General features: G+C 56.2%; 7 protein-coding genes across 7 annotated transcripts; 2 read left to right on the top strand and 5 right to left on the bottom strand.

The window, feature by feature from the left end:
• Positions 1-100: 100 nt before the first annotated feature.
• On the top strand, positions 101-940 carry MKK02DRAFT_28893 (ubiquitin-like autophagy protein Apg12-domain-containing protein; the record flags this gene model as incomplete). The annotated part of the gene is made up of 5 exons (XM_053087664.1): positions 101-164; positions 297-380; positions 496-632; positions 753-853; positions 919-940. The coding sequence occupies 5 exons, from the start codon at positions 101-103 to the stop codon at positions 938-940; spliced, it is 408 nt and encodes a 135-aa protein (XP_052944008.1).
• A 334-nt stretch (positions 941-1,274) lies between these two features.
• On the bottom strand, positions 1,275-3,344 carry MKK02DRAFT_28892 (uncharacterized protein; the record flags this gene model as incomplete). Its single annotated transcript, XM_053087663.1, has 9 exons — positions 1,275-1,317; positions 1,389-1,441; positions 1,506-1,653; positions 1,755-1,840; positions 2,026-2,326; positions 2,373-2,504; positions 2,558-2,628; positions 2,866-3,276; positions 3,321-3,344. 9 exons carry the CDS (start codon positions 3,342-3,344, stop codon positions 1,275-1,277), a joined length of 1,269 nt encoding a protein of 422 aa, XP_052944007.1.
• A 340-nt stretch (positions 3,345-3,684) lies between these two features.
• MKK02DRAFT_38902 (uncharacterized protein) lies at positions 3,685-4,582 on the top strand (the record flags this gene model as incomplete). Its single annotated transcript, XM_053090340.1, has 4 exons — positions 3,685-3,851; positions 4,036-4,243; positions 4,347-4,517; positions 4,574-4,582. 4 exons carry the CDS (start codon positions 3,685-3,687, stop codon positions 4,580-4,582), a joined length of 555 nt encoding a protein of 184 aa, XP_052944006.1.
• A 498-nt stretch (positions 4,583-5,080) lies between these two features.
• On the bottom strand, positions 5,081-7,110 carry MKK02DRAFT_28890 (uncharacterized protein; the record flags this gene model as incomplete). The annotated part of the gene is made up of 6 exons (XM_053087662.1): positions 5,081-5,465; positions 5,602-5,797; positions 6,099-6,168; positions 6,463-6,722; positions 6,749-6,774; positions 6,797-7,110. The coding sequence occupies 6 exons, from the start codon at positions 7,108-7,110 to the stop codon at positions 5,081-5,083; spliced, it is 1,251 nt and encodes a 416-aa protein (XP_052944005.1).
• Positions 7,111-7,506: 396 nt separating this feature from the next.
• MKK02DRAFT_38899 (putative glutathione S-transferase) lies at positions 7,507-8,586 on the bottom strand (the record flags this gene model as incomplete). The annotated part of the gene is made up of 5 exons (XM_053090339.1): positions 7,507-7,724; positions 7,816-7,961; positions 8,033-8,088; positions 8,142-8,207; positions 8,260-8,586. The coding sequence occupies 5 exons, from the start codon at positions 8,584-8,586 to the stop codon at positions 7,507-7,509; spliced, it is 813 nt and encodes a 270-aa protein (XP_052944004.1).
• A 391-nt stretch (positions 8,587-8,977) lies between these two features.
• MKK02DRAFT_34767 (uncharacterized protein) lies at positions 8,978-10,286 on the bottom strand (the record flags this gene model as incomplete). Its single annotated transcript, XM_053089012.1, has 5 exons — positions 8,978-9,366; positions 9,416-9,749; positions 9,814-10,008; positions 10,051-10,163; positions 10,244-10,286. The coding sequence occupies 5 exons, from the start codon at positions 10,284-10,286 to the stop codon at positions 8,978-8,980; spliced, it is 1,074 nt and encodes a 357-aa protein (XP_052944003.1).
• Positions 10,287-10,722: 436 nt separating this feature from the next.
• Positions 10,723-12,038, bottom strand: MKK02DRAFT_17541 (putative 40S ribosomal protein S0; the record flags this gene model as incomplete). The annotated part of the gene is made up of 4 exons (XM_053085805.1): positions 10,723-10,811; positions 10,858-11,225; positions 11,360-11,654; positions 11,894-12,038. The coding sequence occupies 4 exons, from the start codon at positions 12,036-12,038 to the stop codon at positions 10,723-10,725; spliced, it is 897 nt and encodes a 298-aa protein (XP_052944002.1).
• Positions 12,039-14,360: the final 2,322 nt, after the last annotated feature.

Here is a 14,360-nt window from a genome sequence, read left to right as displayed (position 1 = left end):
CTTGCTCCGCATTCCTCAAAACACTCGACCAAACCTTACGATCAACCACGCATCAACAATTCAACCCCCTTAATCCTACATACCACCTCCTACTTCAGCGATGTCCCTCTCGGCCCCGATCCCAGACGTGACATCTCCAGGCATCGGAGATGGTCAAGCACCAGGTATGTTCCTCCTCTCCCACCGCCTATCTCGCGCCGACAGGGGTCGTTGGGACACGAATCACGCGTCCTGTCGCGCGCGCCCGAGCTCAAGCTCTCAAGCCTGCATATCGACAAACACTGATACCCTGATAGGCCCTTCTCTCGCCGCTTCGATGGTCATCCGGCCAAACGCCATCGCCGCGCTGGAGCACTACAAGCAGAAAGATACGTCTAAAGGTCGGTCTTTCACTTGTCGCCATCATCCATCAACCAGGCGCTCTCTAAAGTTCTTCGCGCTCCTGAAATAGGCGGCAGCAGGCTCAGAAGGAGGAAATGTTGCTGATCACTACAGTCGTAGTCCGCTTCAAGTCCATCGGCGCCGCCCCGATAATGAAGAACAACGTCTTCAAGGTCACCGCGGGAAACAAGTACGCGACGGTGGTGACCTTCCTCCGGGGACAGCTTGGGAGCAAAGAGGGGGATCCACTCGTGAGCTCTCTATTCCTTGTTGGCCAACGCGTTATGATTGCCAGCGGATTCGCAGACTTGGGGAATTGGAAGCGCAGATCAGGATCGTGGATGAAGCAACCCCAGAGCTAATAGCTTCAGTTCACCTACGTCAATGCAGCATTTACTCCTGCACCGGATGATATAGTTGGGAACCTGTACAAATGCTTTGGGACAGAAGGCCACTTGATCATCAACTACAGGTACGTGTGATTCTCAGCTTAAAGATGTCCCTCCTTGTCAGGCGCTGGCGTAGCTGATATGACAGTAATACGCAAGCCTGGGCATGAGCTCTTCTCCTTCCTCCGCGTACATTTCGCCACATCGCATCATCTCCCAGTCGCCTATCGACAGTGCTGAGACTGGTGCTAGCCTGCCTCAACCACGATATCCGGCGCCTGGCCTTACGCAGTCCGGGAATAAACCAGCTGGTCGGAATGGAATGCCTTACTCCTCATACCGAGCGCGGGAGGGGGTTCTGCCCGCGAGACCCATCATCATCGGACGGTAGCAGGAGGAGACTTCTAGAGTATATGCATAATGCCATGCGAGTCAAGCAGGACTCAACCCGGACTAGACTATTTTGTTTCCCTAAACACCAAAGATCATGTAAGCTGGGAGAGCCTATTTGACCTCGAGAAGCTTGACGTCGAACTTGAGGGTCGAGCTGTTTCATCAGTCCAAGTTTCTCACTTTACGCATTCCCCGACTCTGGTAGACAAAACGAAGAGGACTCACTTCTTGGGGATCCCGGGGATCTTCTGGGAGCCGTACGCCAAGTTGGCGGGGATCTGTGAATCAGCTCCTCATCCACCATCATCTCTCCAAAACCTTGAAGGCTCAAGAGATACTCACAGTCAACCGCCTCTCACCGCCGACGTTCATACCCATCAAACCCTCGTCCCAGCCCTTGATGACCTCCCCGCGGCCGAGGACGAACGAGAAGGGTTTACCGGCCGTGTTGGCGTCGAATTGCTTGCCGTCGGTGAGCTTGCCGATGTATCTGCGGAGTCAGCTTGGGATTCTCTCAGTCAGACTGCGGCTACACCCGAGGGTTGTCCAGGATGTGGAATGATACACTAAAGGGAGCAGAAGAGGACATACCGCATAGACAATCGCTTGCCGCCCTTGGCAGCGGGCCCATCCCCCTTCTTGATGTCCTCGATAATCAGGCCGGAAGGCAAAGTGCGCTGTTAGTATCAGCCAGTGTCCCTGCATTTCTCCCAGTCTAAGCAAGAACTATGCATGGTACTAGACTCAATACCTGTCGAGCGTAGGGATGGGGGTTGGAATAGCAAATCGCCAAATTTTCTTTCTCCCTCACTCCTCCCTTACCACCTCCCTCGTGAACCGCAGAAAAGATCTATTTCCTCACCTTCACGCCGGCAGGCTTGGCCGATCCCTCCTTCGGCGCAGCCGCAGCCGCAGCGGGCGCATCCTCCGTCTTTGCCTTCTTGGCGAGCTTCTTCTTCTGCGCCTTGCTCAGCCCCTCGGTGGACTCTGCGGTCTTGGCGGGCGAGTCGATCGCCTCGGCCTTGCGCTTCTTGTCGGCAACGGCGGGAGCGGCAGCGGGGGCAGCAGCGGCGGGGGCAGCGGCCTTCTTGGCCTTGGGCTCAGCAGCGGGAGCAGCGGTGACGGCCTTCTTGGGCTTGGCCTCCTTCATCTCCTCGATGTAGCTGAGTCGTCAGCTTGGCTACCAGAATGAGGTACAAGAAGACTTACGCGCTGACCTCCTCGTCGTCCGACTCGTCATCGTACATCTCGTCGTAGTCGTCGTGCTCGTGGTCGTGCTCGTCATCCGAGTCATCGTACGGGTTGGGCTGGGCGATGTAGTTACCCATGAGGTGGACGGCGCTGAGGGTTAGCGCAGGCCATGGTGACAGCCAATGGTCCAAGGGAAGACCTACTTGTCACCGGTGATCTCGAACATGACAACCTCGCCGCGGGTGAAGGTGATGTTGAGGGTGGCCTGCTCGATCTGTGTTGTCAGCTGTGTTCACGATCGTGGCATCCACTAATGTCAAGGTGCAGCCGGCCGGGGCAGAAACATGTCGCGAAAAGGGCAAGGAGGTAGCGGGAGGGTCGGGGTAAGGTGAAAAATTGTCCAAGGTCAGGATGATGAAGTGCGGGGCAACTGGGGAAGCATTTCCCAGGGATAAGGATGTACAGGAGAGAATGAAAGCAGCAGCTCGGCACAACTAGAAGCTCGACTCACCTTGCTGGCGGTAAGAGCACAGATGACATTGGTGACCTCCTCCTCGTCATCCGAGAAGTCATCATCCTCGTCCTCGTCCTCGTCATCCTCCTCGTCCTCATCGTCCTCCACCATCGACGCATCGCCGTTGGTCCCCTTCTTGGCCTTCTCAACCTCCTTGAAGCCCTCCTCGACATCGAGCTCAAACTCGTCCTCCTCCGGGAGATCATCATCCCCAATCATCATGTCCTCGTCGTCCGAGTCGAGCTCAGAGTCCGAGTCGAACATGGCCGGGTTGGTGGGCACGTGCGTGACCTTGAGGACGGAGCGGCCATCCTTGGACGCGAGCTCATCCGAGAGGGCAGCGTTGGTGATCTGGAAGTCGTGCTTGACGTAGAGGGGGTACTTCTCTCCCGGGACGAGAGTGAGGGACTGGGGGTCAGCGGGAGCTCGCGAGTACGAAGTGATGTACTCACCCAGAGACCGAGCTTGACAGACATTGTATATAGAGGGGGGGTGGGTGTGTAGTGTATGGGTAGATGGATAGATGGAGGAGAGTGGAAGCTTGCGGAACGTGCAGAAATCAAAGTCGCGCTCAACTTTTTCAGATTACGTATGATAATCGGTGGCGGACATCAGTTCGAGCCCGAGTGTGGCGGCGGAAGTAAATGGGAGACCGGTGCGTCATGACGTGATGGTTCCGGGGCCACTCTCGCTCACCACCGTCGACCACCACCTCAGCTGTGTATGCCTTGCTATCTGCTATCTATTCGACTATACCAATAAGAGTAGAGTAGAGCACCATGGTGAGTCCTTGAACGACCACATGGATCGGGGTCTATGCTCCAGCTGGAACGAGTGCGCGAGGAAAAGCAGCTAATGCGCCAGTCCAACACCCTCAGACCATATCTCAATGCTGTCCGAGCAACGCTTACCGCCGCCCTCACGCTCGAGAACTTCTCTTCTCAGGTGGTCGAACGGCACAATAAGCCAGAGATAGAAGCTGCGTAAGTCTCATCACCAGCATTTGGGCCGGTGCGAGGGGAGCAAGCCATTGGAAGCAGAGGCAGCAGATGATGAGACGAGCCGCCGGGATGGGTGATCTCCGGCCTCAATGTCGTCGTAATGCGTGCTTTGTCGTCCATCGGGCTGTGAACATAATGCTATTCTAAACTCCAGCTGACTCCGCAGTGCATCCCCCGAAGTCCTCCTCCACCCCCTCACCGTCTCGCGAAACGAATCCGAGCGGGTCCTGATCGAACCATCGGTCAACTCTATCCGGCTCAGTATAGCCATCAAGCAGGCAGACGAGATTGAGAAGATTCTCTGCAAGAAGTTTACGAGGTTTATGATGATGCGGGCGGAGGGTTTTGTTATTCTTAGGAGGAAGCCTATAGCGGTGAGTCTAGGTCGGCCGAGCGGAATGCGGAGTTGGATGGAGGGGATCTGTATCAGCTGAGACGAGGATCTATGTCCTACGTAGACCTCAGCTGATCGTATAGGGATACGACATCTCTTTCCTGATTACCAACTTCCACGCAGAGTCTATGCTCAAACACAAGCTGGTGGACTTTATCATCCAATTTATGGAGGATGTGGATAAGGAGATTTCAGAGATGAAGTTGAGCTTGAATGCGAGGGCACGTATCGTGGCTGAGAGCTATCTGTCAACGGTGAGTCAAAGGCACCTGAACATAGCTGGCAAACACACAGAGCTGACCCTGAGCAGTTCGCATGATGGGAATCGGGGCAAATATGACGCGGCGATTCAAAGAGTCTAGATTGTATGCGACAAGCAATGGTGTATGGCTGAACCGATCCTGCGCTTCTTGGCTTTGGCTGTATTATTGATCTTCAATCACCCGAGCTGACGGGCAAGCGGACGTCGCTTCATTTGTGCTGACTGGTGCTAACTGGCATATGAAGGACTTGTTCTATCGGCTGATTACAGTATGGATTGACTGGCTTATCTTGAGTTAGATCAATGATCAATCGTGTGTGGTAAGTGGCAATTCGCCATGTGGCAATCTAAGCAAATTTGCCTCTCGAAGGCTGTAACTCCAACGCAACTGCACGCCCGCCGGATTGCCTTGACTCTGTAATCGAATCTTTTCCAGCTGGTGAGTACTGACGCTCGGGACTCAATCACTTTCAACCCAGGCAATCACCTCACTGATGGATTACCCGTCTCAACAAAGCGAACAGCATACATGAAAAACGGCACAACCATGAAACATCACTTCTCGACAGCTTGTGAATCTCTCGAAAATTTGTAATCGTCGTCGTCCTCGGTATCGGCCCCGCGCGCAAATTCGAATTCTTCTGCACTGGGGACCAGCTCGAAGTCTTCGAGATTGTCGCCTTCCGTAGCCGCGCACACGGTGCCCGAAGAGACAGTGCCAGTCTCACTTCCTGCATCATCGTCGTCCGCCTTGGGTGCGCCGTGCCCAGCCTCAGGCTCGGAATCAGCTGTCTGGGCAGTCTGTGTCTCGTCCTTCGTTTCGGGCTTGATCACGGCTGCGGCGACAGAGCTCGACGCCGGGTCATTGCTGAGGACCGGGGAACCGCCGATGTGTAGCACATCGGTGCCCGTGCGGGAGACTCTGGTATCACTGCAGCGGCTGTCGGTGTCACCTGCAGTGCGATCGTAGCCTCGCATGCAACGTGCAGTGAATTGTTCCGCAATGGCGGTCGCTCGGTCACTGCATACGCTTAGCACGGAAGGCCTGCGGTAGACGCGAGTACGGAGACACTCACCCCTGGGTGTCACGCAGCAGCTTTGATGATGCGTCAATGGCTTCTGTCGCCATCTCACTCTCCGAGTCGTAGAGAGTGAGATCGTGGTCGGCCTCGGCGATCATCGCCGTGAGGACATCCGATTTCGACATGTTGCCGTCTCGCCTCATGCGCGTCCTGGGGGGAAGAGTGAGGTCCCTGAGGCGCTGGGCGGCTGCTGGACGGCCAGTACCATCTGGAGCCCGATCCTCCATCGCTTAGATAACGTGTGCGAACCATCCGGCGAGGCTGCCATCGTGGACGACCTGGGCAGGGTGATCGGGATGGGGATTGGGCGTGCAGCAGTCGAGTGGACTGCCGGCGAGGAAGCATCAAGTTCGCTCATGATGAGCTGTGGTTGGCAATTGGCAAGTACTGGCGGCAAGGGATATGAAATGTGATGAGTGTGGTCGGAGGTTAGAAGATAGAAGTATGAAAGAGAAAGAGGGGAAAGGTTGAGAAGAGGCGTTTGGACCCACCGCGAGTGCCTTGATCCAGGCTCTCTTGGGTCGCCCTCAGCCCAGATCCTTTCACGCTGTCAGGGGTAGGCTGCACGTGTAAGAGCCAAACGTCCGCACAAGGGATGAGTGCCACAGATCACATCAAGTCAGGTCATCTAGGGAGTGCCGTGCTAGGTCATCTGTACTGCTCAGGGGTAGCTCATACGCGTCAGAGCTACTTGAAAGGAGCAGATTTCGCGAAGTCAGCGATGGCGATCAAGGAGATTGCAAGTAGCGCTGTGAGGCAGTGAGCAGATCGTAGCCATCAGGGTCAATGCGGGACGCAGAGCACGTGTATCCGCCTGCCTAGCTGCCGTTCACGTATGGTATGCATCAGTCTCACATCATGGTAGAGCATAGGGAGCTCCCGACGCTGTGTCCCTTTGCCCTCCATGTGCGGCCCTGGACGCCCGTCGAGAGCCCCTCCTCTTTCGTCACTTCCGAAGCAGCCAGCCTGAGCTCTTCTTTCTCCCTTTGTGCCTTGATGATCCTTAGCACTTCTCAGCGACCTTCTTCGCTTGTCCCACAGCATCTCGGACGGATGAGCGATACAGGCACCATCTCGAATCCGTCCGGGAAGTCCCGGCCGGGATTTTCGGGTCACTGTCCGCTTAGCTGCACTTCATCACCGGCAATGTGGTAAGAGACAATGTGCCTTGCGGTCAATGAGGACTCACGGTATCTCGCGGACAAACAGGCCGGTCAGTGTGTGCAAGAGATCTTTGTCGGACCGCGACTGCTCGCGAAGCTGCCACAAAGTCCTGCACACTTCGGACTTCATGTCGAGCTCGTCGGTCTTGTGGACTTCACTGAGCTCCTTGGCTGCTGTGTCAATATCGCGGAGTCTCTTACCCGTCGGATCGTATAGAGCCTGGATGATGTGAGAGGCAAAGGTGTAGGTATCGCCATCCACGATCTGGTCAGGCTTGTGAGTGGAAACGGGTAGGCAGCAGTTCCCATATAGCAGATCATCTGTAAGGTCGACCGTCATGCTGGGAATGTTGAGTGAGATTCGGTCGAAAGAGGAAGTGGGTGAAGTATACAAACGGTAGAGAACTTGTGGGACAAGGAGTTGTCCAGAAAGGCAGATTCATCGTCCGACAGCGCCGTGCCATCCTTTGATACTGCAGTGTCATCTGTTGATGTTCTCAGGGGAGCGACGCAGGGGCTTGTGAGACCAATTGTCCATGTTTTGTCGATGCCATCCTTTCGAGCATTTCACAAAAACGCGCCAGAGCTTTAGGATTATTAGTGCACCGTGAGCCGTGTCCTCGTCAGCGGATGACAGTAATCGGAAGCTGGATCAGTAACGATAGTTGCCACTTCTGTATATCTCATCGACAGGCTTACAAGCTTATATTACCAACTCTCCCTCGTCGCTCATTGCTCACTTCTGCTCCTGGCCCTTCATGACCCACTTACTAGCCGCCTTTGCCTGCTCCTCTTCCTCCTCCTTGGTCATCTTCGCTTTGGGCCTGACCGGCACGCCGAGGCCGTTGTATGCGCCCTTACGCTCGGCGATGCGGTCGAGCCATGCCGAGAGCTTGGGGTAGGCCGAGATGTCCTCGACGCCGGCCCAGGCGTGGCTACGAACCCAGCCGAAAGCTGAGCCATCAGCCTGAATCCATTTACCGACTGCATCCCTCCCAATATATTGGGCTGAGGGAGACAAGGTAAGGATGGAAGACAGACATACCGGAAATATCGACGATACTGTACTTGTCGCCAACGAGCCACTCGCCCTTGCCGAGTTTGAGGCCGTCCTCGAGCACAGAGTAGATCCGGCGGGTCTCGTCTTGGTATCGCTTGATGGCGTACGGAATCTTCTCGGGTGCGTATCGGCTGTAGGATCAGCATCCACGCTGGGTAGGAAGACGCTTGGGCATGGCGCTGTGAGGTGAGACCATACTCACTAGAAGTGGTTCGCCTGGCCTTGCATCGCGTTGAGACCACCATGGATGAAGAAGAGCTGGAAGGTAAGCTTGTGTCCTATGACTGGTCGGGCAGAGACCCGATACACACCCAGCTGTTCGCCTTGGACTTGAGAAGCGGGTCGCTAAACCAGAACTTGTTCTCCTTGTCGTAGTTCTGCCTATCAGCGCCGGTCCCCTGCCCTCCCCTGTTTGTAGACTGGACTCACCTCAACGAGCCAGATCATGATACTAGCCGTCTCGAACACATTGTGTCCACCATGGTTATCATCCACCAATCCCGGAATGCGCCCATTCGGGTTGATTTTCAGGTACTGCTCGCTCTTCTGATCGTTATTGTCAAATGACAGCTGGTAAAAGTCGTACTGGATCTCCTTGGCGTCCGGGTAGGCGAGCAGGAGTTCCTCAAGGATGATGGAGACCTTGAAGCCGTTAGGCGTGGGGGCGGTGTAGAGGTGGAGTTTGGGCTGGGCGGCAGGGGAGAGTGAAGCGAGGGACTCGGGGAGTTTGGCAGATGGGAAACCGGAGGACGACATGGTGCGGATAGTATTAGCGATCAGGGCAACGTGAAGGCGGGAGTTGGGAGGTATGCGAAGGGCTGTGGTAAGTGCTCTGCGTATAAGAGTCATGTAAAGTGGATGAGCAAGATGGATTACTAAGTGGTTTATATACTGCTCGCTTTCGAAATAGCTGACACATCACCTCCAAGCTCCAGGTGACCCGATGACGTGCGATCATCTCGGCCGGCGGGTCTGCCCGAGTTGCCGGTAACGGTCCCCCACTTTCTCCCCACTCTGCTAGGGCGCATACCGCAGAGCTCAAAGAGTAAAGGATACCACCAGGCTCGAAGGTCTCCCCGAGAGAGACATACAAAGTCGCTAACTGCGTCCATATTCTAGATACACGCAAGATCTACTGACCGCTCGCTCAGAGCGCAGCCCGCTCCTTGCCCAGATACCGATCTACCAACCCCGCCACCTCCTCCGCCGTACCCCAGCTCTGCTGATACCCCGCCGACCCAAACCCATAAGCATGCACAACTCCCACTTTGATGCCCTTGACTACCTTCCGTTCAAGCTCTATCCGGGCGCCGCCCTCCCTAGCAGGCCTCAAACCGACATTATGGCTCACAATCTCCACACCCTGCCCGCTCCCATCCGTATCACCCATCAACGCCTTACATTCCCTAAGGATCCGCTCTGCTGTGGCTGGGTCGGGAGAGATATCGTGATTGCCGGAGAGGTATGTCCCGCCGAGGATGAAGTGGTGGTCTGGTCCGGGACGTGGGATGATGTATGCTGGATCAGGCAGTTTCTCTACGATACGGTGTCAGCTCTACTTCCTGAAGTGGAGTGGAAGACTTACGTCCAGGAGCAGGATTGAAACCTTCCACATGCATGACGCACACCTTTTTCCACTTCTCCGCCTTCACGAGTATAGTCTGGCCCCTTGCTGCGTAGACCTTATCGTCCTGTACGCCAGGGAGCCACTTTGCCCCTAGTCCCAGAGCATTGATGACCAGGTCGGAGTACGTGTATGCCTCGTCAAGACTCGAAAGTGAATGTCGGATGATAGGTACGCCTGCTTGTCGAAGTTCCGAGGCGAGATGGGCGATATATCGAGGCGCATGCAGGATGAAGGATGTCCAACGCCGGCCGTGCGCCTTGTTTCCGGGGATATTGGTCGTGACGCGCTCGTACTGTCTATCAGCCTGAACGTACTTCCTGTCTTGTCATCCGACAGAGACATTCACATGTACTCACACTGCCAACGATATCCCTGAACCAGACCTCGTCCTCCCCTGGTGGCTTGGCATGGTCCCAGACCGAGTAAAACGGTATCCGCTCGCACAGCTCCGGATGCGCCGTGGAGAGCTTGTCGAGATATGGGAATGTGATTGTCTCGCGTGCGGAGGATGGGGTGTCTCCGGTATTGTCAAAGGGATACCAGTTGCAGCCCTTATCATCAGCTTCATGACGTATCAGGCGGGCAAGACTTACAGCCCAAGGACTGGCGAATGCCGTGCTGGCTATATCTTCAGGGAGGTCCCGAGCTACGATCGCGACCCGGAGACCGCGTTGATGTAGATTGAGTGCGATAGAGAGGCCGATCACTGCGTGTCAACTTCATTCGGGAGGGGCAGGTAATACCTGGCGCGACAGGCAGGCCGATAAATCGAGTGGAAAGACATACCGCCCGCTCCGAGTATGGCCGCGTCGTACTTCTGCTGGCCCATGTCGATGGTCCCAGATGACCAGGGTTTACTGAGATGTAGAGTCCAGGATCTGTAGTTGATTCAGAGGGAGAGTCGATGTGAGTGATCATTCCGACTCGCAGCAAAACTCGCAGAGATAAGGAAGTCTGGAGCGGAGCGACCTCCACTTCGACTAATTTCCGACGGCAATTCATCCGAAGGCTTGGCTAAATCTCACTCGAGTCAAGGCGCTTTGATGCAGGCGAATCGTCTCGGAGACATGGCAGGATCGACATCTTGACGGTCCTGAACGAAGCCTCCGACAAGACCGAATCGAACCCCTATTCATGCAGAAAAAGAAAGATCTACGCCCATCCCCCTCCATCGCCCCTTCCCATCCGCTACGCCGAGACAACGAGAAGCGCGAATCAAAGAGAACGACCGCATCTCCTCCCCTTTCCATCTAGTTTTTGATTGATTACCAACCGCCCTGGGCATCCTGAGCGGGGGCAGCGGTGGGCTCGGCGGCCCAGTCGGCGTTGGTGGGCTCAGCGGACCAGTCATCGGCTACTCTATCAGCAAGAGCCTTTCGGATGCAGTAAAAAGAACGTACCAGCACCAGTAGGCTGGGCGTTGAAGACCTGGTCGGCGGTGTTTCCGGCGTCCCACTCGGTGGAGACGGCAGCGGCAGCGGCAGAAGCGGCTCCCTCGGCATCACCACCCTCGGCAGCGGCAATGGCAGCGGCCTTGTCGGCAGCCTCCTTCTCGATCTCTTCCGGGTCACGGTAGAAGAACAAGTCCGGGAGGACGTCCCAGCCGGAAGGACCGGTGGGTCCGCGGGGGATGGAGCCGCGGAGACGGAGGACCTCTCGGCAGAGGAGGTACCACATGAGACCGATAGAGTGGCGGGACTTGTTGTTGGTGGGGATGGCAACGTCGACGAACTTGAGGGAAGCGTCGGTGTCGCAGAAGGCGATGACGCTGTGGGTCAGCATACGCCCAAGTTTCTTACAGCACATGTCGAAAAAAGCGTTGCGCAGAAGCTGTCCCCTTTCCGCCCACTCAAGACCTCCCACGCCCTCGTTCGTCGACGTCCAGACTGCAGCTCAACTCACGGGATGTTGACGTAGGCAGCCTCCCTGATAGCCTGGTGGTCGACCCGGGGGTCGGTCACAATGATGACCCGGGGCTCCTTGAAGCTCTTGGTGATGTAGTTGGTGAAGTTACCGGGGGTGAACCGACCAGCGATGGCCTGAGCACCAGTGAAGCCGGCGTACTTGAGCACAGCACGGTGACCGTAAGGGCGGGCCGAGATGACGGCGACATCGTTGGGGTTGTCGATGGTCGCAAGGATACGGGCAGCAAGGACAATCTTCTCCCAGGTCTTGCCAATGTTGATGACGTGGATACCTGGAATCAGCTGAGGTCTTGCGGTTGTGCAGGGATGCGGTATCCGAAGGCATGCCCCGCCTGCGCCTGATGCCGTCCGTTGCGCCTCCTCCTTCCAATTCCTCCTCGGACAGCAATTCTCTTCCTATCCGCCCTGCTTCTCCCCTCCCTCCCAGCCCCAGCCCATCCCAATGTCATCCTCCCTCTGCTCCCATTGCTCTGCAGTGAACCTTTTCCCCGCGCCTTGCTCCCAAACTCACCGTCAGCCCTCCTCTTCCAGACATACGGCTCCATCGTCTTGTCGCAGTTCTTGGTACCGAGGTGGCACTGAGCCGAGAGAAGGAGCTGAATGTCCTCCTCGGACGCCTGGAGCGCCGCGGGCAGCTTGTTGTCGTTGGTGGACATCTTTGCGAAAGATTTGTGGTGGGTGGGTGGTGAGTGGGTGGTTGAGGGCTTTGGTGTCTTGCAAACTTGGATAAAAAGGTCTCGATGCGTTAAGCTATCTGCTAGGATTAGCTACGCTCACGACAATGGCGACAGTGGAGCTCACCAAGACGTCTGTTCCAGTACCGGCAAGTCTACGGTGTATATAGGCTGATAGACGATATGGGTGGTCGTATCTTGAAGTCTAGGGGAACGGCTGATCGGCGATAAAAATCGGCGTTTAGGGGCCAGACGCACGGGATCTTCCTGCTTTATTAAGTGGGTGGACGGAATAAGGATAGAGTCTCAATACACTTTCCTTACCGAGAGTGGGCTTTCTTATCAATAGCGGAACCATACCCTAATAAGCTTTCGAGTTATAGCAACAGCGGCAAGTGCCGCTCCGAGCCTTTGTGGGGTAGAGGCGTTTTTCCCTAGGCCTTCTTGCGTTACCCCACACGCTCGCCTGCACGACTCCACTCCACTCGCTTCGACTCCCTAGCTCCATCTACGAGTAAGACCACTCTGTAACAACCAAGTGGCAAATCCATCTCCACCACACCGCCACTTGCTCAGAGACACCCCTGTCTCACCCGGGAAAGCGCTGCCACCGCATCGCGTGCTTGCGTGCTCACAGCTGCCTATTTAGTCAGGTCAATTCCGCAAACTCGTCGGGTGGCGAATCTCGCTCTGGTCCGTAAATACTCTACACCCGCCACCGTATGTACATCTTCTACCACATCTCCATCCCTATCAAACCTCATCATGTCTTCTTGATCTCTCGTACACTTGCTCATCCCCAGCTCCTCATCTCCAAAATACTCAGCCAAAAGGCAAAGCGCAAAAGGCGGCGGAAACGACGGCTCCGGCCAGGCGGTACTCTGCACGGTAACTTATCTGTTAATCAGATAACGCGACCTCGGTCTCTGGTCACCCCTATCTCTTCACGCCCTACGTATCGGTCCATCACCATGGTCTACATGGCCACTTCCGCCTGCATGGCGTCCCTCCTTCTCTCGCCCGCCGAGCTCCGTCTCGCGCGGTCGTAGGTCTACCTCTATCCACCTTACTACTCGGTCACTGGTCACCCTCGTCGTCCCTCGCCATCCCAGCTCCTAGCTTCGGTGCCGACAACGTCCAAGGGCTTCATCTAAAACAGCGCCTAACATCAACTTGACTCCATCTATCGGTACCCTCGATCTTCCGGAAACTATCTACCCCTATCTCTGACTCGGACACCATCTCGTTTACACCAACGTCGAGTCGTACTCGTCTCCCCTGAACGCCATACTCAATCCTTTCACCTCGTCTCCACTCCCACACCGCCATCTCCATACGCCATCTCAAAGGAAGCCCCGTTTTGCTGTTTGAGCAGAGTGGCGAATCCCCCTCACCTCCTCCATCTTTCGCCACCCACCCGACCAAGGCCACATCTGCCTATTCTGCTTTCTTCAGGGGCGAATGAACCGGTAGATCATCCTCATCATAGCCATACCGACCTACCGCACTTCTTCGCCATCCTCCCCTCTCCCATCCGACACCATGTCCCGCTCAACCAGCGCGACCCCTCCCGCGGCGTACTTCCCTCAGCGCACATCCACCCCTACGCTCCGCCACAATGCTCCTCCTGGAACTGCGAGTGCCGCTGCGCATTCCCACTTCAGGAGCCAGCCACACCAGCACAGCCCGGAGAAGCGGGCAGGGAGGCGGATAAAGCATCTTCCCCCTTCTCTGGGAGGATTGAAGGCGCGGAAACAGGCGTCCGCGTCTGTCTCCTTGGACGAGGGAATGGAAGTGGACGGAGAGATGGAGCGACCGGGCAGCGCCACGCCGTCAGATACCGGATCTGCGTCAGGCTCGGCTTCACCGTCGCCCTCGCCACCCGGGTCCGACTCATACGGTTCTTCCCACTCCATCATCTCCGGTCCCTCCACCTCGCTCAATACACCCGCCGGCACAGACGCCTCCTCCTCCTTCTCCCTCCAACAATACCCTGATGACCTGGATGACTTTAGCCGGGACGCGTCAGACGATATCCCGCGCGTCGCCGTCATCCCCTCTACCCCCGCCAATGTCCCCACAACTTCCGCCACCCGATCCTGGGTCCCCCATTTCGGCCTCGGGAAGGTCAAGGCTGTCCTCCCGACGTTCCCGTCGTGGTCTGTCTCTGCAGATAAGCGGAAGAAGGCCCTTCTACCACTCGCACCGATCGAAGTGCCAGTGCCGGTGGTGTGGGAGGTGTGTGCCCGAGAGGCCAAAGAAGGAGAAGGTGTCTTTAGTCCCCAGGCGCGGGCTCTGCCAATT

Source organism: Dioszegia hungarica (genome assembly GCF_025882075.1).
Source record: "Dioszegia hungarica strain PDD-24b-2 chromosome Unknown MKK02contig_16, whole genome shotgun sequence".
Classification (NCBI taxonomy): Eukaryota; Fungi; Basidiomycota; class Tremellomycetes; order Tremellales; family Bulleribasidiaceae; genus Dioszegia; species Dioszegia hungarica.
The sequence above is the reverse complement of the archived record's forward strand: the minus strand, read 5'-3'. Positions and strand labels throughout refer to the sequence as shown.